General features: G+C 39.5%; 1 protein-coding gene across 1 annotated transcript in view; it reads right to left on the reverse strand.

Annotated features, from left to right (window-relative positions):
• LOC101660058 (phospholipid-transporting ATPase ABCA3-like) overlaps positions 1-24,504 on the reverse strand; it is a 206,495-nt gene that overhangs the window by 155,648 nt on the left and 26,343 nt on the right. The window contains exon 5 of the mRNA XM_045285074.1: positions 15,145-15,401. Within this exon, the coding sequence (XP_045141009.1) occupies positions 15,145-15,401 (257 nt within the window). The remainder of the gene's footprint in view (positions 1-15,144; positions 15,402-24,504) is intronic.

The following is a 24,504-nucleotide window of genomic DNA, read 5'->3' on the forward strand; positions in this document are numbered from 1 at the left end:
ACCTGACACTCATGCAGAGCAGCAGTCACGCAGGGGTAGGTGTCAGTGGTAACTGGTTGGAGAGGGTGAGGATCGGGGTAACCGAGGCTTTCTTGGCTTTATTGTTGCCACTCACTGCTATGGAATAAATCTAACTCTCCTGGAATATGGAATAACTCTACTGTCCTGGGTAAGCAGAGTCAGCTTGCTGTCTTGATCAAATGGTGTTTGAAAACGTTAAACATGACCACAATGTGTCAGGGCCTTCTCTGCTCACCCATTTCATCTGCCATCTCTTGCCATGATTGTTTAGTTTCTTCTCCGAGTCAATACCCATTCCACTTCTCTAACCTTTCCTCAGGAGCTCAGACTTCTGGGATTATCGTCCACATCTGTTTCTTTGTCTGTATCTCATTTATTTGTTGTCATAAGTTTGGTGCCATGTCTGCCTCATCCAACATTTTGTCAAAAGTCTCTGCCATTAAGATATTAGTCACAAACCCAAATCAAATCCACTGTTGTCGAGTTGATTCTGGTAATGGCAACCCTATTAAGATGGTCACGTAGACTGACCAAGGCTGCACATGTTTACCAAAGCAGACTACCACATCTGTCTCCACAGAGAGACACTGGGCTTGAACTACCCCGACTCTAGGTTAGCCTCCAAGTACTTTAAACTTTGTGCTACCAAGTATTCTTACATTAATCCAGTTGTTTTAAATTCCCTTTCTGAGTTCCAAAATATATGTCATATCTGGTTCTTGGGTTACTTATTGAGTAGTCTTTTCATATTGTTTTTCTTTTTGTTGCATTTTGGGATGTCTGGTAATTTTTGTTGATACCAGACATGCTTAGTACAGGGGTTGCTATGCTTTAAACTTTATGATTACTAGCACTAAATTTGTTGTTGCCATGGGTACTAGAGAAAAGACTTCAAATTGACAAGCGATATCAGTATTCATTCTTCCTGTTTCACATTTCGATTTGCTGCTGTTGGGATATAGCAACTGTCCAGCATTGCAGAATATGTAGAAATAACTAAAATGCTTCATGAAAAAGAAGCTCCATACGTATAATAAAACCTTGACAGAAACTTTATTAGAAAAAGCAGTAAAACATTTACTAATTTCAAAGCATACGAGTACTCCAGAGCTACAGTAAATGTAACAGCCGAGTACTGGTGTAATACCAGAGGCACAGACTCAAACTCAAAACCAAACTCACTGCTGTTGAGCCAGCTCTGGCTCCGGGTAGAACTGCCCCTGGGGATTTCCGAGACTGTAATTATTTATGGGGGTAGAAAGTCCTGGCTTTCTCCCACAGAGCATCTGGTGATTTTGAAGTGTGGATTGCAGCCCAACAATGGTGAGCCAAGAAATAATACATTCATTCACTGGGGGAAGGCAGAGAGTGCTTCAGTAAGTGGTTCTCCAGGGGAGTTCCAGATGGAGAATAATGAGTTTGGATCCATGATTTCACACACCACACACACACACACACACACACACACACACACACACACACACAACTTCAAAATTGACCAAGGTCCTAAACGTGAAAACTAAAAGCGTAAGAGTCTTAGAGAAAAATGTAGAAGGTGGCAAGTCTGTGGAACCATGCCAGCAAAAGAACAGGTACAAAAAGATAAAATAAGTATATGTAACCTTAAACAAAAAACTTAAAAAAATTTGTTCATTAAGAATGTTTACATACCTTAAAAAAAAAAAAAGAATTTTATCAACAAAGTAGAGACAGCTTTCAGATTGAGGGAAAATTTTCAGAAGCCATATAGCTGATATGGGTTTATTATACAAAACACACAAAACGTGTGCACAACTTAAAAACAAAAGGTCAAACAACCCAATTAAAAAACAACAAAGGACTCAAACAACCATTTCACCAAATACATATTAAAATGGTGAAAAAGCACATGAAAAGATTAACCATTAGGGCAATCCAAACCCAAACTACAACGAGTCACCACCTCATTCTTATTAGAATGGTAAAGATAAAAAGCAAACAAACAAAATACCCCCAATCTAAAAATAACATTTAGAAAGGTGGTGGAGAAAATAGAGGCCTCATTTATTGTTTGTGGGAATGCAAAATTGTGAACCACTCTGAAAATCCCTTTAAAGTGTCTCAACTCTTAAATACAGAATTTGATTTTGTGCTCTGTGACGCAGCAATTGCAGCCCTACGTATGTATAGACCCAGGAGTCAATGCAGGAATACAAATTTGTACATCAGTGTTTATTGTAGCAATTTTCCAAACAGCCAAAAGGTGAAAAGAACTCAAAATGTCCATCGACAGATGAATTTTTAAAAAATTGGTACATATACACAATGAAATACTACTCTGCCATAAGGACATGTCAAATCTTGATATCTGCCTCTACATGGATGACACTTGAAATCAAAGTTGGCTGATCTAAATAAGCTGGTCACAAAAGGGCAAATATTATAATATCTCACTTACATGAAATAAGCAAGTATATAGAAAAAATTCGCGATAATCAGAATTGAGAGAGGGGAAAGGTACAGTTTTTCTTAGGGAACATGAAGTTTGTGTTGATGGTAGTACAATAACTTGGAGAAGGACAGCAACAATGACTGCTCAAACCATTGTGTAGAGCAGCATGGCACTTAGTTAATATTTTTAAAATAGAATTACCAAATACTCAACCTTTCCTCTACTTGTTATATGTTCATGGTTGGTAGGCACCACGAATCAGTGGTGCCTCTTAGTGATCCCATGAACAACAGCGCAAAACACTGCCCAGTCCTGCACCATACTCACAATTGTCTAAAAAAACGTTTTGAAACTAGTCCACGTGCCACAAAAGCACTGAAGTCAGTTTTGATGTTACTTTGCGTCCTTTTATAACCATTCAGAACAGTGTTTAGATCTGAAGGGGAAATAAACCGGAGGGTTTGTAAGGCTGTGACTCTCTTTTCTTTTACCCTTTCATTTCTGGGGTATAAACACACAAGGAAAAACATACGAAACACAGTTGCACAAACCAACGCACCACAACAGTGACAGTCTCACCATCAGCAGCCATGGAGGTGACCATGGCGTCTATTCTTCCCCTCCTCTCACTGTCCTTCCCTTGTCACCCCGCTCCATGCCCCACAACCTCACCATCACCTTCACAGTTTACTTCTTTTGGTGTGAAAAACCATTGTTTGCTTAGGTTTTTTTCTTTTATAATATGATGTCATGTCGTATTTATATTTATGATGGAATAATATTGATCATAATGTTTTCCAAATTTATTCATGTCATTAGAAGTGACAGTTTTATTATTATTTGAGAGATGCATAGTATTCCAGTGTGTGTTTCAGAGTTTATTTAACCATTCCTCCATACATGGGCGTTTGGGTTGTTGAAATAAACATGGGTGTGCACATATCTGCTCATATTTGTTCTTTCTTTATCTGGGGTTTATACTGAGAGGAGCTGTTGCAGCGTCATCTGGTATTTCTATTCACATTCATTTAAAGAAGCAACATACTGTTTTCCATCGTGGTTGTACAATTCTGTAATCCCACCAGCAGTGTATGAGTGTTCGAATTTCTCCACATCCTCTTCAGCATTTATTACTTTCTTTTAGTACCGCCCACCCCAATTTGTGGGGTTTCTTTTTACTCTTTTAAGTCATTTGGTGCATATACATGTTGTATTTTTAGTACGTCTAAGTCCTATTTTGTCTTCTGTAGTATGAGGAGTTTTCATTGTTTGGTAGTATGTTTTTTGCCTTAAGGATATTGGGGCCCTTAAGTTTGACCCTACTCATTCATTGATGATATTTATAGTTCTAGGGTGTATACATATGTCTTTAATCCATCTTGAGTTCATTTTTGTAGATGGTGTGATGTATGAGTTCTCTTTCATTCTTTTACAGGTGGAGATCTAATTTCTCCAGCACCACATTTTCATGAAGAATTGTCCTGGGATTTGAATCAGAATTGCATTGGATTTAGAGTGCTCTCAATAATATTGATATTTTCACTATATTAAGTATTCCTATCCATGAACATGGAATATTCTTTCACTTAAATAAGTCTCTTTTGGTTTCTTGTAGAAATGTTTTAAAGGGTTCTTTTTTTATATAAGTCTTCTGGTTTTTTTTTAGTTATATTTTCCTAAGTATTTTATCTTTTGGAATTAGTGTACATATATATTTTACCTTTCCTTTTTAGAGTTCTCTTCCTTGATATACAAGAATATATTTTTGTATTTTGATCTTACAGACTGCACATTACCAGAATTTTCACTTAGTTCCTGTGATTGTTTTATCAAGTCTTTGTGGTTATCACTATATAAAATCACATTCTCTTTGTCCAAATGGATGCGTCTGATTTTTCTTTTTAATGTCTACATGCACTTTCTAAGACTTACAGGAGTATATTAAATAAGACTGGTGATAAAGAGAACCTGACTAGTTCCCATTTGAGAGGAGATGCTTTCAGTTTCTCTCCACTAAGTGAAATGGTAGCTGTTGGTTTTGCATAAATGGTCATTATTGTGTTGAAGAATTGCCTTCATATTCCTATTTTATTATTTTCATCACAAATGGATGTGGAATGGTGCGTGACTATCCAAAAGAATAGCACGTGGAGAAAAGTTTGTCTTAAAACAAAATAGTCATTAGTGCGAGATAATTCCACACAAGTGAAGCATATGAGCCTGGGTGATCCAAGGATTGGAAATAATAAAATCCAAGACCAGAGGAGGAAACATATGAGAGCTTAAATTCTGAGTATCCAGTTTTCAGGAGGCTCTGGATCAAAATGAAAACCCAAAATCCATTTGCAGGATTGAATAAAGCCTCTAGTGATTTCTCTCTGGCCACTGAACAGGGATGTGACTTGCTATAAGACAGGATGCACTGGAAACTGGAGTAACTGAGATGTAGTTAGGTTAAAATTCAACACATTTTTTGTTTGTTCTCCCTTTTGATCCATTTAAAATTTGTTCTAGTTTTTATTATTTTCTCATCTTTTCAACTGAGGTTTTTCTCTGTCTTATGTTATTGCTATTGGCTTTTGCTTTTATAAGTTTTATCCTTGATATGAAATCAAGGATAGGTAAAAACAGACAGCAACTGGATTGATAGTTTTTGTGTGATTATGTCAGGAGAGGTTGTTTGGGGGGATGAGGTGTATGGTAGTTTCATGATTTTATGTCTATTAGACACTTCTGGCTAGGGGTGGAGTCAAGCCTGTTAATCAGGTCATAGCCTGATGGTGCTTCCTTTGGGTTGTAGCCTTCTCATAAAGATGACCCAGGGAACAAGCCCTCTCTTTATCCCCCCCTCACCTCTATACCATTGACCCTGAAGTTGCTGAAGCCCTACTATGCTTTTAGAGACCTTGGATCCATGTGACTTTGCACCCACTAGCCTGTGATCTTGCATTTTGCATTGTTGCTGTGGCTGTGAGAGTCTGAAGAGGGACTTATAGACTAGTATTGGACATAAGGACTTGAGTTGGAATGGGCAGGGATACTTTCTTGATATGTAATTACTTATCAATATATATGAGTGTCATTGGATTTGTTTTGCTAGCAACTCAGCCTAAAGGGAGCTAATAATAATGAGTACAAAGAAGAAAATGTTTTCAAACTGATTGTAGGGGTGATTGCAAGACTCTTTTTAATAGGCACAGAGATTCTTGTTTCTAACATGATGTTTTCATATTTGTGGCTGTTTATTTTTCAGGTAATACTAGAATACATAATATTCTTTGTTCTTGCTGTAGTTCTTGAAGATTCAAGGGTAGCTAGGTCATGTGGCAATAGTAAATTCTGAGCAGGTAGCTAGGTCATGTGGCAATAGCCAATTCTGAGCTAGGTCATGTGGCAATAGTCAATTCTGAGACACATATTAACTTGGGTGAAAGAGAAGGCAATATACAATAAGAGAGAGGCTGGAAAAAAATTTGGAGGCTGAGGAAGACACTAGGAGGAGTACAAGAGTTCAAGTCAGCAGATGTACTGTTATAAACACAATCCTGCAATATCTGTAGATGTATGGATAAACATGCAGGCTTGAATAGGTATAGAAGGGATAATGAGAGCATACTCACAGGAAATGTCTTAGACACAACCAAACACCTTGAGGGAAAGATTCATTGGGTCTAATTTCAAGGCCTTGTTATTTGTTTTTTGGTGGGTTTTTTTGGCCACCTAGGTTAATTGGCACAATGTAGTCCATCAAGATAATATTCTACATACTACTTTTTTGAGTAGCAACTAGAATCTTAAAAGGTCATAAGCAGCCATCTAAGTTGCAATTGTTGGTCTCTCTGTTCACAAGAAAAGAAAGTGATAAACAATTGAAAACTGGACTTCCGGGAAGATGGCGCCTGAATAACACATACCAGAGGGGCTCCGCAGAAATCAGCACAGGAGAAGTACTAAGCGGGGAATTGCACACTGCTGGGTCCAGAAAGAGCATCATCAAGATAAGTAGACACGGATACACTAGGTTTTTGAGGGACTGGGGGATTTTGGCTTACCACAGTGGAGGCTAGCTAGGGTTTGACCTAAGCCCCAGCATCATCTCTGCCAGATCTGGGATCATTTGGAGCCGGCACAGGAGCTTTATCTCAACACAGCCACAGCTTGCCACCCCTCAGGGCAGGGATTAAGTCCCTCCAGCTCCATGGTCAGGGGTCAGGGCTCAGCTATTGATTACTCAGATATTGTTACTTTTGTTTCTCCCTCTTCTCTCTACCCTCCCCCAGTCTCAGTGGGTTTCTTTCTTTCTTTTTCTCTTCCCTTTTCTCTCACTCACCATTGCCGACCTCCAGACAACTCCCCTTAGCCTAGGGCATTTATGCCTGCCCTCCACCCAACTAGGAGTGCTCCACCCTCTGCAGTGGAACCCGAGGCTGGGGCAAAGCTCACCCACCCTCCTCCAAGGAATATCCTTCCCAACTTCTTCTGGGGGAAATTCCACCTGCCTGCCCTTTGCAGTGCTTAATACCTGGCTGAGGAAATCCTGCCCACCTTCTTCCTGGGAAATCCTGCCTGCTTGGCTGGGGGAGCTCCTATCCATCCTCTGTGGTCTCACATGGCTGAGGGAACTTCCTCCTGATTGATGTAGTGCCTCACACAGACTAAGGCAGCTCAGCTAACACTCGCCAACATTCCATCCTGCTGTGGGAACCAATGCCCAACCTCCATAGTGATCTACCTGACTGGGGCAATTCCGTCCACCGTTTTCAGTGCTCTACACCAGAGGGGGGCAACCCTCTGTGCCACTCCCATTTCAATGGGAACACCCACATGCCCTCTGTGGTGCCCCTAGCTGCAGTGGTCCACACCATCACGGCTTCTTATGAGATCACCCAGTACAACACCATCATCACGGGTCCACAACAACCCAACCAGCATCCCCTGAGAGGACCATACAACTTTCCCTCCAAATAACAGAATACTGGTTGACTAGGGAAAGAGTGAAGCCACAGGAGGATAAAGTGATGGCCAATTCCCCAATTCCATAGTGAAATTAGCTGCATGAAGTTCGAAGAAACATTCCTACAAGTGTCCCAGAGAGAGCCAGTGTTCTTAGACTCCCTGGAAAATGGCACCTGGCTCCTCTAAAACAATGCAACACAAACAGCAATCATCCACAACGACCTCAACGAATAAACAGGAGAAACAAAAGGCAATGGCAGAAGATGTCCTAAACCTAACAATGTGCATACAAGAAGCAGATATTGAGCTGCCACAGAAAGAAATTCTTAGAATGCTGTTTGGAGTCATACAGGATATGAGGGAAACAATACAGAAAAAGGATGAAATGATAGAGGAGATAAAGTCCATACACAAAGTGAAATACAAGCGCTTAGGGATAACTAAAACCAGTAGCAGACTCACGGACTTCACCAATCAACTGGAAGAGGCAGAGAACCGCACCAGTGACCTAGAGGACAGCCAAGCAGACTTTAACAAATGCGAACAAAAATCTAATAAGATCATCAGAGAAGCTGAATAAAACTAAGAGCTATGTCTGATGCTATGAAGGGGAATAACATCAGAATAATTCGATTATTGGAGGAAGACAAAACAAAGAAATCATCTGCAACAATAGTGAGAGAATTCTTGGAGGAAAACTTCCCCAGCTTAATGAATGAAAACCAGGCAACCATTCAGGAGGCTGAAAGAACACCAGCTAGACTGAATCCCGAGAAGAAGTCACTAAGGCACATAATAGTTAAACTATCCAACTTTGAGGAGAAAATCATGAGAGCAGCTAAGGAAAAACAAGCAATCACATATAAAGGTTCCCAAATAAGAATATGCTCAGACCTATCAGTGGACACTATGAAGAAGAGAGAATGGAGTAACATATTCCAAAAATTGAAGGATAATAACGCAAACCTAAGAATACTCTACCCAGCCAAATTATCTATCAAGAGAGATGGAGAAGTAAGAGTCTTCTCAGACAACGAAAAACTCAAAGAATATGCTAGAAAAAACTCAGCCCTACAAAAGATCCTTGTCGACCCAGTTTGGGCAAAAGAACAGCATGCAACAAGCATAAATAAGAGACCACAACATACAAGAACCCCACCCAGAGGGAAACAAAGAAAAAACAGCCCCCAAGACAGCATTGGCTTAGGGTTGAAAGAGGTCAAGAATGAACCACACACGCATGCACAACATACTGATATGACTGGGATGTAGGAAAACACCCAACACAAAAGGTATATGATGACATCACAGAGTCCACAGATGAAGATAATAACCCTGGATATCAATGGCCTGAACTCAGGCATTAAAAGACGGATGCTAGCAGACTGATTTAGAAAGCACAACCCATCAATCTGCTGCTTACAGGAGACACATCTCAAGGCTACAGACAAAAATATTATGAGAATTAAAGTGGAGAAAGGCATACCAAGCAAACAGCAATTCAAAAAAAGCAGGGCTTGCAATCCTAATCTCGGATAAAATTGACCTCAAAGTGCAAACCATAAGAAGAGATGAGGAGGGACATTATATAATGCTTGAGGGAACAGTAGACAAAAAACCACTAAGCATTTTAAACATATATTCCCCAAATGAGAGACCCACTGAATACATAAACCAAACACTCCAAAAGATGAGAAAAGAAATCAAAGCCTCAACAATACACCGCTCTCTGGGAAAGACAGATCACAAGGAAAGAAACTCAACAAGGAAGCTAGCGATCTAAACACTATAATCAGATAACTTGACCTGATAGATATTTACAGAGCTTTTCATCCAAATACAATTCACATTCTTTTCAAGTCCGCATTGCACATATTTGAAGACAGACCACATGCTGGGGGGAAAAGGAGAATCTACATAAATATAAGCACATTGATATCATACAGACTTCTCTCTCTGACCACTGTGCAATAAGGCTGGAAATCAACAAAAGGAAGATGAAGAAAACAAGAGCAAACAATTGGAGGATGAATAACTCTCTATTGCAAAAGGCATGTGTACTGACTCAGATCAGAGATGAAATTAGGAAATTTCTAGAAACCAAGGTGAATGAGAACACGTTGTACCAAAACTTATGGGACATAGCAAAGGCAGTTATTAGAGAAAGTTTCATAGCAATACATACACACATGAAAAAAGAAGAGACACTTATGATTGATATGTTGGCACAAAATTTACAACAACTAGACCAGAGTTAACAGGACAATCCTACAGATAGTAAAAGAAAAGAAATAATAAAAATCAGGGCTGAGATTCAGGAGAGAGAAAATAAGAAAACTATGAAAAAACATAATGCTGTTAAAAGTTGGTTCTTTGAAAGGATAAACTGCTGGCAAACCTAACCCAAGAAAGGAGGGAACAAATTTCAACAGCAAAGATGAGGGATGAAAGAGGGGACATTAAAACCGATTCTAATGAAATCAAAAGTATAATTACACAGAACTAGGAAGGATTGTACTCCAATGAATTCAATAACTTGGAAGACATGGGCAAATTCTTGGAAAAACAATCCCTCCCTAGACTATCCCCGATGGAACGTCAAGAATCTCCACAGACCCATAGCAATAAAAAAAATTAAAAAAAGACAAGGTTATCAAGGGATTACCAACAAAATATCCCCTGGACCAGATGACTTCACAAGAGAATTCTACCAAGCATTTAGGGAAGAACTTAACAACAATCCTACACAAACTCTTCCAGAACATAGAAAAAGACAGCAAACTCCCAAATGCCTTCTATGAAGCTAGTATAACCCTGATACCAAAACCAAGCAGGGATCCTGCAAGAATTGAGAACTACAGACCAATGTCCTTAATGAACATCAATGCAAAATTTCCTAACAAAACACTGGCCAATAGAATACAAAAGTATATAAAACAAATAATTCACCATGGCCTAGTGGGATTCATACCAGGGATGCAGGGATAGTTCAACATACAAGACCATTAGTATCATTTGCCACATTGACACGAAAAACTATAAGAACCACATGATAATATCAATAATGTGGAAAAAGCATTTACAACATCCAACAGCATTTCCTGTTTAAGACCCTCATGAAAATAGGAATGGAAGGAAAATTCCTCAAGATGATACAAGATACATATGAAGAACCAACAGCCAACGTGGTAGGCAATGGAAAAAGACTAATACAATCCCACTGAAAAAAGGGACCAGAGACGGATGCCCCCTGTCCCCACTCATATTTAACATCATATTGGAGGTTTTAGCTGACAGCATAAGGCAAAGAAAAGACACCAGAGGTATTTGCCTGGGGAAGGAGGAGGTGAAGCTATCGTATTTGCAGATGATATAATTTTATACATAGAAAATCCCTAAGGCTGCGCAAGGGGAGTATCAGAAGCAATAGAGGAATATGGCAGAGTGGCAGGGTACAAGATCAACAAACAGAAATCTATCAGACTGCTCTACACATTGGATAAGACCAAGAAGAGGAGATCAAGAAGGTGGTATCCAACATCATATGGAGAGGGAAGAAGCCCAGAATTAGCAGAGAACGCCTCAAGAAGGACACAGTAGGAGGGCTTGCTTTATCTGACTTCAGCTCATAGTATACAGCCACAGATGTCAAAACCGCATGATATTGGTATAATGACAAATACTCAGACCAATGGAAAAGAACTGAAAACCCAGAAATAAAATCATCAGCATACAGACAACTGATCTTTGATAAGGGCCCAAAAAATATCAAATGGGAAGCAGATGCCCTCTTCATCAAATGTTGCTGGAAAAAATGGATATCTACCTGCAGAAAAATGAAGCAAGACCCTTATCTTATTCCATGCACAAGAATAAACTCAAGACTTTGAGGTAAAACCCCAAACTATTAGGGCTATCAATGAGGGAATTAGGACCAACCTGAAAACTTTGGCACAGGGAATACATAGGCTATCAGAAATAGGGAAGGACACAAACACAGAGGAGGCACAAATTGGCAAGTGGGATATACTGAAGACAAAATACCTGTGTACATCAAAAGAATTCACCAAGAGAGTAATAAGAGAGCCCACGGGCTGGGAAAACATCTTTAGCAATGACACATTAGACAAAGGCCTTATTACTAAAATTTACAATACTCTGCTAGCTTCCAAAAAGAAAAAAAACTAACTGCCCACTGAGCAGGTAGGCAAAGGACCTGTGCCAAAGTTTCACAAGGGCAGAAATCTGAATGGCCAATAAACATATGAGAAAATGTTCCCGATCATTAGTTACAAGAGAAATGCAAATTAAAACAACTATGAGATACCACCTAAGACCCTCAAAGATAGCCCAATTCAAAAAATCAGAAAGCAACAAGTGTTGGAGGGGGTGTGGTAAGATAGGAACCCCTATCCACTGCTGGTGGACCTGTAGGTATGTACAGCCAGTATGGAAATTGATTTGGCGATATCTAAACAGATGGAGATTGAGCTACCATACGACCCAGCAATCCCCCTACTGGGCATATACTCAGAAGAGGCAAGAAACAAACCATGGACAGACAGCTGTGCTTCAATGTTCATCGCGGCACAGTTCACAATTGCAAGTAGTTGGAAACAACCCACATTTCCATCAACAGACGAATGGATTAAAAAACTGTGGTATATACATACAATGGAGTACTACCCATCGCTAAAAAGCAGTGATGAATGCATTAAGCACATTGCCACATGGGAAGAACTGGAGGAAATTATGCTAAGGGAAGTAAGCCAAGCACAAAAGGACAAGTATAACATGAGTTCTCTGAGGTAAGTTAAAAAAAAATGCAAAAGGGGCATAGGGAAAAGGCTATTGTATACAAACATTCCTGGGGTGAGGTCCAGGTAGCACGGCAGGAGCCAGACCCAATCCAGGGATACATATGTTAACCAACTAAAAAGGGGGGGGGGAGGAAATAAAAAAGAAATGGGTAGTGGGGGAACAGGCACTAACCCACCCAAGGGGAATGTATTGTTTATATCTCCAGAGGGAAAAAAGGACCAAACTTCAACCCAGGGCTCCAAGATGTGAATGCAACATACCGGCGTGAAGCAGGGAACAAGTAGAGAGGTCTGAGGGGCCAGCCCCAATCCCAACTAAGTTGACAGGTGCCCCTGCCCCCAGAAGAATTTACTTCAGAGGACAGCACTGAAACTACAGCTCAGGGAGAGGAACATGTTTGATCAGAGCACACGGGAGCACATGAAGGGGGAAGAAAAGAGAGAGAAGCATATCCTGGCCCACCAAGCCTTGAGGACGATATCCCTGCTCTGAGAAGCCAATGCACAGAGAGGACCATACAACCAGTCTCACAATGAGACACGACATCCCTCACTGACCCTTAGCCCTACAGGGGACAACACTGGAGACACAGTATGGGAATTGCACCTGATCTGACCCCATCACACTGAGGAAAACACTAAGGGTGTGCAACAGAACAGCAAGGGGAACAGAGCAAGGAAGTGCCGAGGGAGTACCAATAATAGAGTTTGGAGCCAGGGCATGGCACCACATCAGAATCCACCAAAAAACATTCCTAAAGGTCAACAAACAGACCTTAAACTATTTACAAGCTTTTCTTTTTTTGGTCATTTTTTTTTATGCTGTTGTTTTGTTTTGTTGCTTTGTTTTAATCTGTCTTGTTTTTGCGCATGTTATTATCTTTGCAGATCTATTTAGATAAGATAGGCTGGATAAACCATCCAGAGGAGAAAACAATGGGACTGACAGTTTTGGGGGGGCATGGGAGAAGGGAGGTCAGGAGGAAGGATGTGGTGTTAACAGACCCAGGGATAAGGGAACAAGTGATCCAAAATCAGTGGCAAGGAGGGTATAAGAGGCCTGGTAGGGCTTGATCAAGGGCAATGTAACCGAGAAGAATTCCTGAAACCCAAATGAAGGTTGAGCATGATAGTGGGACAGAGGAAAGTAAAAGGAAATAGAGGAAAGGACTAGGAGGCAAAGGGCATTTATAGAGGTCTAAATACAGGCATGTACATATGTAAATATATTTATATATGATGATGGGGAAATAGGTCTATGTGCATCTATTTACAGGTTTAGTATTAAGGTTGCCGATGGACATTGGGCCTCCACTCAAGTACTCCCTCAATGTAAGAACACTTTGTTCTATTAAACTGGCATTCCATGATGCTCACCTTCCCTACACAATTGCTGAAGACAAAGTGGGTTCATAAGCAAATGTGGTGATGAAAGTTGATGGTGCCTGGCTATCAAAAGATATAGCATCTGGGATTTTAAAAGTTTGAAGATAAACAAGTGATCATCTAGCTGAGAAGTAACAAAGCCCACATGGAAGACGCACATCAGCCTGTGTGACCATGAGAAGCTGATGCCAGGGGCTTACATGGAGAGCAAATATTTTGAGAATTATGAGGGTAACAAATGTACAAAAGTGCTTTATACAATTGATGTATGTATGGATTTTGATAAGAGTTGTATGAGCCCCCAATAAAATGATTTAAAGAGCACTTAAAAAAGTACAAAAAATCATATTGAGAATGAGGGGGAGTGTGGAGTGGGGACTCAAAGCCCATCTGTAGACAATTGTACATACCCTTACAGAAGGTTCTGCAGGGAGGAGATGAGCCAGTCAGGGCTCAGTGTAGCAATGATGAAACATACAACTTTCCTCTAGTTCTTAAATGCATCCTCCCCTCACTATCATGATCCCAATTCTACCTTACAAATCTCACTAGACCAGGATGTACACTGGTACAGATAGGAACTGAAAACACAGGGAATCCAGGACAGTTGATTCCTTCAGGACCAGTGGTGAAAGTGGCAGTACCAGGAGGTTGAACGGAAGGTGGGGTAGAAAGGGGGAACAGATTACAAGTATCTACATATAACCTCCACCCTGCGGGGATGGACAACAGAAAAGTGGGTGAAGGGAGATGTCAGACAGTGTAACGACATCACAAAATAATAATAATTTATAAATTATAAAGGTTCATGAGAGAGGGGAGAGCGGGGAGGGAGGGGAAAAATGAGGAACTGATACCAAGCGCTCAAGTAGCAAGCAAATGTTTTCAGAATGTTGATGGCAACAAATGTACAAATGTGCTTGACACAATGGATGGATGGATGGCTTGTGATAAGAGTTGTACGAGCCCCCAATAAAATGATTTTTAAAAATTGAAAATTGAAGATGCATGAAATCTGTCCAGTGGATTAAAGGACCACCCAACACCAATCTCCGTGACAGTGATACCAGAAGAGCTAGATAACCTTGAGTGCAAGGTTCACTTCTCTGCCCCCCAATAGACAGGTCTATATAATGGGCAATACACGAGGGCAATAGCAGATTAACCATTTAAAATCAGAGAGGCAACCTTTACTCCAGGATAAAGTTCAGGAGCCTTACTAAAGAACAAGGAATGGAAACAGGAAACAAATAAATTTGGTGGTTTAAGTGATGTTTCATTGTGGAGATTGTAATCAATGAAATGAATAATGTCTATAAATTGTGGAATGGAAACCTGATCTGCTCGGTAAACACACACTCAGTTCACACACACAAAAAGTCATAATAAAGAGGTGTTCTAATTGCCTGTACCAGAAATAAAATAATTACAAAAACTGAATATAATGAAGTAATGAATTATAAATATAAAATATTACCATCGGGCAGGGTTTGTTTTGTATATTTTCAACATAATTATTAAAAGGATTACCTTCAATCCATTTTCCTTCTCCCACACAATCAGCCTCATGATGGAAAGCACACTGGGAGAGAACATGAGCACGAACAGAAAAGGGAAGAAAGGGCTGGTGACCCAAAGCAAGACATCATACGAAGCTGGCCGTGGAAATCTCTGTATAAAAATGCTGATGTTATCCAGTAGCTTTTCTCTAGCTCTGCTCTCATGATACAGCATGATGGATTTATCTAAGGCATACTGTACAGCCAGGAACCCTTCTCGGATGTACCCTGCATGAGAAAACAAACATTGTTAGACAAACCAGATCAAAGACGAGGTAAAACATATAAAGAAGGCCGTTCAGAACCTAAACTTAGTGCAATCATGATTGTGACACAAAAGGCTCTTTAAAACAGCTTTATTCACCTCACCATCAAATCAAGATATTTAAAGTAGTATGCTTGCGACATTCAACCTCTATTTTTTAAAATTGCTTTCATTAGATAGTGTAGAGATGAACACTTGGAAACATGAAAAAGTAAATGAATCTCATAAATACTTACATTATAGTAACTATTACATATAGGTGCCCTCATGTTCACTGAAACCAGCTAACTGTAACACTGAATCACAGCTTGGGGTTTATTTTGCTCCTCTTTTTGATATATTTTATTTTTTTTAAATCATTTTATTGGGGGCTCGTACAACTCTTATCACAATCTATACATATGTCCACTGTATCAAGCACATTTGTACATTTATTGCCCTCATCATTCTCAAAACATTTGCTTTCTGCTTGAGCCCTTGGTATCAGCTCTTCATTTTCCCCTCCCTCCCCGCTCCCTCATAAACCCTTGATAATTTATAAGTTATTATTTTGTCATGTTTTACACTGTCCGATGTTTCCCTTCACCCACTTTTCTGTTGTCCATCCCCCAGGGAGAGGGTTATATGTAGATCCTTATAATCGATTCCCTCTTTCTACCAGCCTCCCGGTATTGCCATTCTCACTACTGGTCCTGAAAGGATCATCTGTCCTAGCTTCCCTGTGTTTCCAGTTCCTATCTTTACCAGTGTACATCCTCTGGTCTAGCCAGATTTGTAGAATTGGGATCATGATAGTAGAGTGGGGTGGGGGGAAGCATTTAAGAACTAGAGGAAAGTTGTATGTTTCATCGTTGCTACACTGCACCCTGACTGGCTCGTCTCCTCCCTGCGACCTTCTGTAAGGGGATGTCCAGTTGCCTACAGATGGCCTTTGGGTCCCCAATCTGCACTTCCCCTCATTCACAACGATATGATTTTTTGTTATTTGATTCCTGATACCTGATTGCTTCAATACCTCGTGATCACACAGTGCTTCCTCCATGTGGGCTTTGTTGCTTCTGATCTAGATTTTAATACATTTCAAAAACTGTTTTTATTGCTGTTACATGCCACCGAAATGGCTCTGACCCATAGAGACCCTATACTCAACTTACGAAACACTGTATGGTCCTGTTCCACCCTCACAATGGTTCCTATGTGTGAGCCCATTGATACAGCCAGTGTGTCAATTTATCCCCTCCTTCGCGGTCCCTCCACTTTATCTAGCATGGTGTCCTTGTCCAGGGACTGGTCTCTCCGACAACATGCCCAAAGTATGTAGGGCAGAATCTCGCCATCCTTGCCTCCAAGGAGCACTCAAGCCTTGCTGCTGCCAACACAGATTGGTTTGTCTTTTTAGCAGGTCAATGGTACTTTAAATATTCTTCTCCAGCACCAAATTCAAATGCATCCATTCTTCTTTAGTCTCTTTTATTCAATGTTCAATTTTCACATGCATATGAGGCAATGGAGAATACCATGGCTTGGGTCAGGCACACCTTAGTCCTCAAAATATCACCTTTGATTTTCAGTACTCTAAGGGAGGCCTTTGGCAACAGACTTAACCAATACAATACATCTTTTGATCCCTTGGGTGTTGTTTTTAAAGACTAGAACTTATATTATTTCAGATTTCCTCTTCCTAATAGGAACTTTTAAAGCTATACATTTCCCATACACTTAAAGCATTATTTTAATCTATAACTTCTGCCCTGCCCCTACTCAAATTTTAAAAGGTCATATGATACTTTAAAATATTTTATAATTATGATTTCTTTCTTAACTCAGGTTATTTAGAAATGTGTTGTTTCTTTTCCAAGTATTTGTGTCTGTCTAATTTTCTTATTGATCTGTAATTTCACTCTCACTAAAGAACATAATTTGGGGTCTCAGTCTTTTAACTTCAATGAGAGTCATTTTATCATTCAGCACAGGGGCTCTCCTAGTGAACACACATGTGCATTTGAAAAAGAGATTGTGCACTTCATCATTGTTATACTTGAAAGGACATGGAGAGTGTTATTCATATCACCTCCTCTTGACTTTTTTGTCTACCAACTTTTCAATTGCTGTGAAGGGTTTTAATATTCCCACCTATGATTATGGAATTGTCTAATTCTCTCTATAATTCTGTCATATCTTGTCTTATCCAATTTGCAGCTCTGTTATTAAAAGCAGGTACTTATATACAGTATGTATTTCTGATAAATTGATCCATTGTCTTGAAATCTTTTTGCAGTAAAAGCTTCATTGACGCTTACAGTTTTTTGAGGGGGGCAGTTCATATAATGTATGATGTTCCATTTGACTACTTTCAATCTACTGCTTGCTCCATTTTAGGTACTCTGATTTCTCTGGCTCTTATCTTTTCATCTTTGCTTTTGAGTCAACTGTTGACCTTTTAGCATCATACAGATGTTTTGAAAGTGAATCACCAATCTTATGTGCAATATCATTTCTTCTGTATGCCAGTCTGCTATTTTGTTAAAAGATGATCTCAGGGGTTAAGCTTAGATCTGCTCATGATTCACCAGGATGCAGATAATAATTCTGGGGATCTATTGTATGCCAATAGTCTCTTGATTTTTTTGCTGCTGCATGCATAATTTCCCATGTCTTGTTAAAATATTTGATAATTTTAAACTTCATTTCACTCTTATGGGATGGTGTATTAGTCTGGGTACTTTGGAGAAACAAATCCACAGCAACTCATGTATAAGAGAGAGTTTTATGCAAAGAAAATGTGCATCACGAAAAAACATCCCAACCCAGGGCTGCCCAAGCCCACAAGTCCAACATTAACCCATTAACCCAAATCCAGTCCACAAAGTCCTTCACCTCACAAAACAGAGGCAATAATGCCGACTGCAGGAGGAAAGCTGAGTCAGTGAACATGTAAGCATCTCAGCACTGGCAGGGGTCTCCACACGGCTGCTCCAGCACCCAGGGCTGCATCGGGATAGATCCATGCGGCTTCTCCTTGGGGATGTCTTGTAGGAAATCAATCTTGCAAGCTGAAGCAGGGAACTGCTAAGGCAGCTGCACCCGATGCAACCATCACAAAACAAGAGACCCGAGAACTAGAAAGGCGAGGCTTCACCACCCATTTATCCCTCTGCTTTTCAACCAGCACCACATGTGATTATCGGCCAGGCTGGCACAATTAACTAACTCAGATGGTTAGCTATATCTCATTGCATTTTTAGTGTTTGAACAACCAAACTCACTGTCATCGCGTCGATTCTGACTCACAGAGACCCAATATAGGACAGGGTAGAATTGAACCTGTGAGTTCGGGCAGTCCATGGTACTTTCAATATTCTTCACCAGCATCATAATTCAAATGCATTAATTCTTCTGTGATCTTTCTTATTCCTTGCCCAACTTTCACACTTTAAAGTGTTGAAGCAGATTTGCCCAATGCATTGTTGGATTTCTTTACTGCTTCTTCCATGAGTTTGATTGTGGACCCAGGTAAAAGGAACTCTTTGACAACTTCAATCTTTTCTCCATTTAGCATAATGTTATCTATTGGTCACGTTGTGTCATCTGCCTATCAGATGTTGTTAATAAGAACTTCTTTTGATTCTGATTCCTCTTTCTTCATATGGTCTAGCTTCTTGGATTATCTGCTCTTCATACAGATTGAATAAGTACAGAGAAAGGAAACAACTCTTACACACACCTTTCCTGATTCTAAACCATGTGGTATTCGCTTCCTCTGTTTGAATAACTGCCTCTTGGTCTGTGATATGTATGGAACTCCCATTCTTTTCTATGGGTTTGTAGTTTTATGTGATCCATGTGGTCAAATGCCTCTGTGAAGTCAACAAAATACAAGTAAACATCTTTCTGGTATTCGCTGCTTTCAGATCCATCTGACATCAGCAATGATATCCCTCATGCCACACCCTCTTCTGAATCTTTTAAAATTTCTGGAAGCTCTCTGTTGATGTACTGCTACAGGTGTTATTTAATTATTTTCAGCAAAATTTTACTTGCATGCGACATTATTAATGATATTGTTCAATAAGTGTTACATTCTATTGGGTCACCTTCTTTGCAGTGGGTACAAATAGAGATCTCTTTCAGTTGGCTGGCCATGTGACTGCCTTCCAAATTTCTTGGCATAAATGAATGAGTACTTCCAGTGCTTCATCAGTTTATTGAAACATTTCAATTGATTTTCTGTCCATTCCCAGAACCTTGTTTTTTGCTAATGCCTTCAGACTAGCTTGGACTTCTTCCTTCAGTATCATTGGTTCTGAAATTGTTGAATGTTGACCAATTATTTTGGGTACAGTGACATTTAGCAGTCCCCTTCAGTTGTCTTTTGATGCTTCTTTCATCATTCAAATTTAGTCCACATAATCTTTCAACATTGCAACTGGAGATCTGATTTTTCTCCAGTTCTTTCAAATTGAAATATACTCAGTGTGTTGTTCCCTTTTGGCTTTCTAATTCCACATCTTGAAACATTTCATTGTAATGCAATGCTAGATAGCATAATGTGTATCTGAATACAAGGAAAGCCAATCAATACAACTATTATTTGAACTTATGACCAGCCACTAAAGCTAGTAAAGAATGAAGAAACTTAAGAATTCTGAAAATGTCTTCAGTAACAAATTAATCAAACATGAAATCAAGATACATTGATAATTATTGGGAATTGTTCTACAAAATTCAGAAACAGAGAAAGGGAGAGTAGTTGGAAAATATGGCCTTGGTGATTGAAATAAAGGTGGAGATTTCATGATAGAATTTTGCAAGACCAATTACTTCTACCTATTTTTAACAACCCACAAGGCAAGGTGGACTCTTTCAACAAGAAGACAAAGATATCAAATTGACTACATCTATGGGAAGAAATGACGAATATGCTTAGTATGAGCAGGTAAAACCAGGACAGGGCAACAGATGATCACATTCTCATATATAAGTTCAGGTTGTGCAACGGATCACCAATTTCTCATATGTAAGTTCATGCTGAAGTTGAAGAAAATTAAATCAAGTCCACAAGACCCAAAATATATTCTTGAGTGTATCACACTAAAATTTCTAAAACATCCCAAGAACAGATTTTATGCATTGATGCCCTAATGAGTTATGGAATGACATAAAAAACATTATACATAAATAAATCAAAAGATCATTGAAGGGACAGGAAATAAAAATAATACCAAAATGAAAGTTTCAGAAGAGACTATGAAACTTGCTTTAATCATAGAGTAGCTAAAGCAAATGGAAGAAATGATGATAAAGCAGATGGAAAAAATGATGAAATAGAAGAGTTGAAGAGAAAATTTCAAAGGGCAGCTCAACAAAGTAAAATATAATGAAATGTGCAAAGACTTAGTTAGAAAACCACAAAGGAAGAATAAAATCAGATTATCTCAAACTGAAAGAACTCAAGAAAAAACCCAAGCCTTGAGTTGTAGTATTGAAGGATTCTAAGAGGGAAGGTACTGAATGATGCAAGAAATATCCAAAGAAGATAGAAAAAGTACACAGAGTCACTGTACCCCGCCCCCCCCCAAACTAGTCAACATTAAACTATTTCAAGAGGTAGCACGGTATCAAGAACAAGTGGTATGTGAGGAAAAATCCTAGCTTCACTGAAAGCATTAGCCAAACACAAGACTCCAGCAATTAATGGCATACCAATTGAACAAGTTTCAACAAGCTGATGAAGCACTGGATTCACTCACTGGTGAATGTCAAGAAATTTGGAGGACAGCTATTTGGCTAACTGATAGAAGTGACCCACATTTATATCCATTCCAAAGAAAGGTGACCCAGCAGAATGGACAAATTATAGGACAGTATCATTGATATCACATGCAAGTAAAATTTTGCTGAAGATAATCTAGCAGCAGAAATTGACAGAGATGCCAAAGGATCAGTCCAGATTCAAACGAGGACTTGGAACAAGAGACATCATTGTTGACATCAGCTGGATCTTGGCTGAATACCAAAAAGATGGCTCGCTTTGTTTCACTGACTTTGGAAAGGCATTAGATTGTGTGAATCATAACTATAGATAGCCTTAAAAATAATGGGAATACCAGAACACTTCATTGTGCACACGAGGAACCTGTACATGGCACAAGAGGCAGTTGTGCAAACAGAATAATGAAATACTGCATGAATTAAAATCAGGAAAGATGTTCATCGGGGTTTTATCTTCTCACCATACTTATTAAATTTGTATGCTGAGTGACTAATCAGAGAAGCTGTATTATTTGAAGAAGAATGTGGTATCCAGATTGAAGGAAGTCTTAATAACAACCTGGAGATGCCACAACCTTGCTTGCTGAAAGGGAAATGGACTTGAAACACCTGCTGATGAAGATCAAGGATTGCAGTCTTCAGTATGGATTACAATTCAATGTAAAGAAACCCAAAATCTTCACAACTGGACCAATAGGTAATGTCATGATAAACAGAGGAAAGATTGAATTTGTCAAGAATTTCATCTTACTTGGACCCACAATCAATACTCATGGAAGCAGTCTTGAAGTGATGAAATGACACATTGCATAGGGTAAGCCTGTTGCAAGAATTCTGAGGACTGAGGTGTGCCTGACCCAAGCCATGGCATATTCAATTGCCTCAAATGCTTGTGAAAGTTGGACACTGAATAAGGAAGACCAAAGAAAAAACAATGCATTTGAACTATGGTGAAGAATACTGATAGTACCATGAACTGCCAAAAGAACAAACAGATCAGTCTTGGAAGAAGTTTGTACAGCCAGATTGCTCATTAGAGGCAAGGATGGCAAGACATTCTCTCGTGTACTTTGGACATGCTATCAGGAGAGACCATTCCCTGGAGAAGGATGCCATACTAGCCAAAGTGGACAGAGGCGCTCAACTAGATGGGCTGATACAGAGGCTGCAACAATGAGCTCAAGCATAACAATTGTGAAGATGGTGGAAGATAGTAGCATTTGGTTTTGTTGTAAATAGGATTGCTCTAAGTAGGCTTGATGGCATCTTAAAATGATTTGTAACCTAATAAACCTCATAATTGTGAGTGTGAGCTCCGTGTGGCCACTGAAATGAATTCTTGAATGCAGCATAGAAGTACTGTTGATCATGAGTCTCTCTCCTCCCCCTTGTGAAGATAAATGAGTGACATTTTACATAAATGAGATAGTTAATGCTTATTGTGCCAACCTAGCCAATAAACACATGTGGGGTTAATTGAAGGGCAGAGAAATAAATGGCTCAGTGAGCCTTGCCTTTCTAGTTCTCAGGTCTCTTGCTTTGTGATGGTCGGACCAGGGTGCAGCTGCTTTAGCCAGTTCCCTGCTTCAGCTGGCAAGGCTCACTTCCTGCAAGACATCCCCGAGGAGAAGCCGCATGGACCTACCCCGGTGCAGCCCTGGGTGCTGGAGCAGCCGTGTGGAGACCCCTGCCAGCGCTGAATGCTTACGTATTCACTGATTCGGCTTTCCTCCTGCAGTCGGCGTCATAGTGTGTGTTTTGTGAGATGGAGGAGGACTTTGTGGATTGGTGTTGGACATATGGGCTAATGTTGGACTTGTGGGCTTGGGCAGCACTGGGTTGGGATGTTTTCTTGATGTGCACTTACTCTTTATATAAAACTCTCTTATACACACGTTTCTGTGGAGCTGTTTCTCTAAAGTAACCAGACTAACACAATAAAGTAACACCTAGATCTTTGGCAAAAAGTTCCTTCTTTGAAGAATCTTGCTCAATTATATAAGCTGTGAAAATAAGTCCCATAATTTTTGTTCAGCAATAGTGTAAAATTGAAAAAAAGGTATTTAAATACAAATAAAAAACAAAGATAAAGTACTAGTGCTATCATGTGAAATGTTCTTTCTATTCACTACCTTAATACATCATTCCTTCTTTTCCTTGTAAGTATTGTTAGAACTCTGTAACTCATAACTGTGGAAAAACATTTTATTTTTCTTCAATTGGCATAATAGGTCCTTAAGTATCTCTTATTTCTATCTTTAATAGCATCTCTTGAACTCTCTATTAAAATGTTTAATTTGCATATAATTCACATATCATACAATTTAACTGTTCAATCATAATAAGTGGGGGCAATCATCACCCCATTCAATTTCCAAACATTTTCTTCTTTCTCATACTTTTTGGGTTAGCTCTCCATTTCTCCCCAATTTCCCAATGCTTTGTTTCTAGGTAATACTAAACCACTTACTGTCTCCCTAGATTTACTCTATAGATTTACCTATTCTGTATTTCACATTCAGAAAATCATACAAAACACAAATAAGAAACAACAACAATGACAAAGCAAAACAGTAAAATTTCAATTGAGAAGCAGAAAATATTAAAAACAGAAACAACTTTAAAATGGGTTAAAATGGAGACTAATTGATAAGCCATTATATTTTAACCTAACTGCAGCTGCAATAATCAACTTTCCAGTCCTCTCTGCCTGATAGAAATTCTATTTACACCCCTGGATTATGATAATAGAGGATTCACCAAAGGCTTATTAATTCATGTGGGGACCTGCTAATGGATTTTGGGCTTCCACTATCATCCATAACTTTCTATAAACTGGGTGCTCAGATTTTAAGCTCCAATATAGTTCCCTCCACTGGATTTGGATTTTATTATTTACAATCCTTGGATCACACAAGCTGTTCTCCTTCCATGGAGACTTAATTGACCCCTCACTTAGATGGATGCTTGTGTTAGGTTTCTGGGATGGTTTCCCAAGTCCTTGCTTCTCGACAGAAGAATTCATGTGGTAGAAGTATTTTTGTAAGTCCAAGTAACTTTTATGAGGGAAAAGGCAGTTTAGGGTAATATAGTCTCAGAGAGTACCTTCTATCCCTGGGAAGCGTACAAAGCCTCACAGGGGTATTGTGCAAGAGTTCAACACCAAAAATGGCTGCCTCAGGGGAGCACAAAAACCATGTAACTGGACACCATCTACATGGATAATGAGGGTTGATACAAAGAACAAAACTTTCTGTAACACTCATTCACAAAGTCTGAGCCTACCAAACTGAC

Source organism: Echinops telfairi, unplaced genomic scaffold (genome assembly GCF_000313985.2).
Source record: "Echinops telfairi isolate 266 unplaced genomic scaffold, ASM31398v2 ScPeMD7_5;HRSCAF=22, whole genome shotgun sequence".
Lineage (NCBI taxonomy): Eukaryota > Metazoa > Chordata > Mammalia > Afrosoricida > Tenrecidae > Echinops > Echinops telfairi.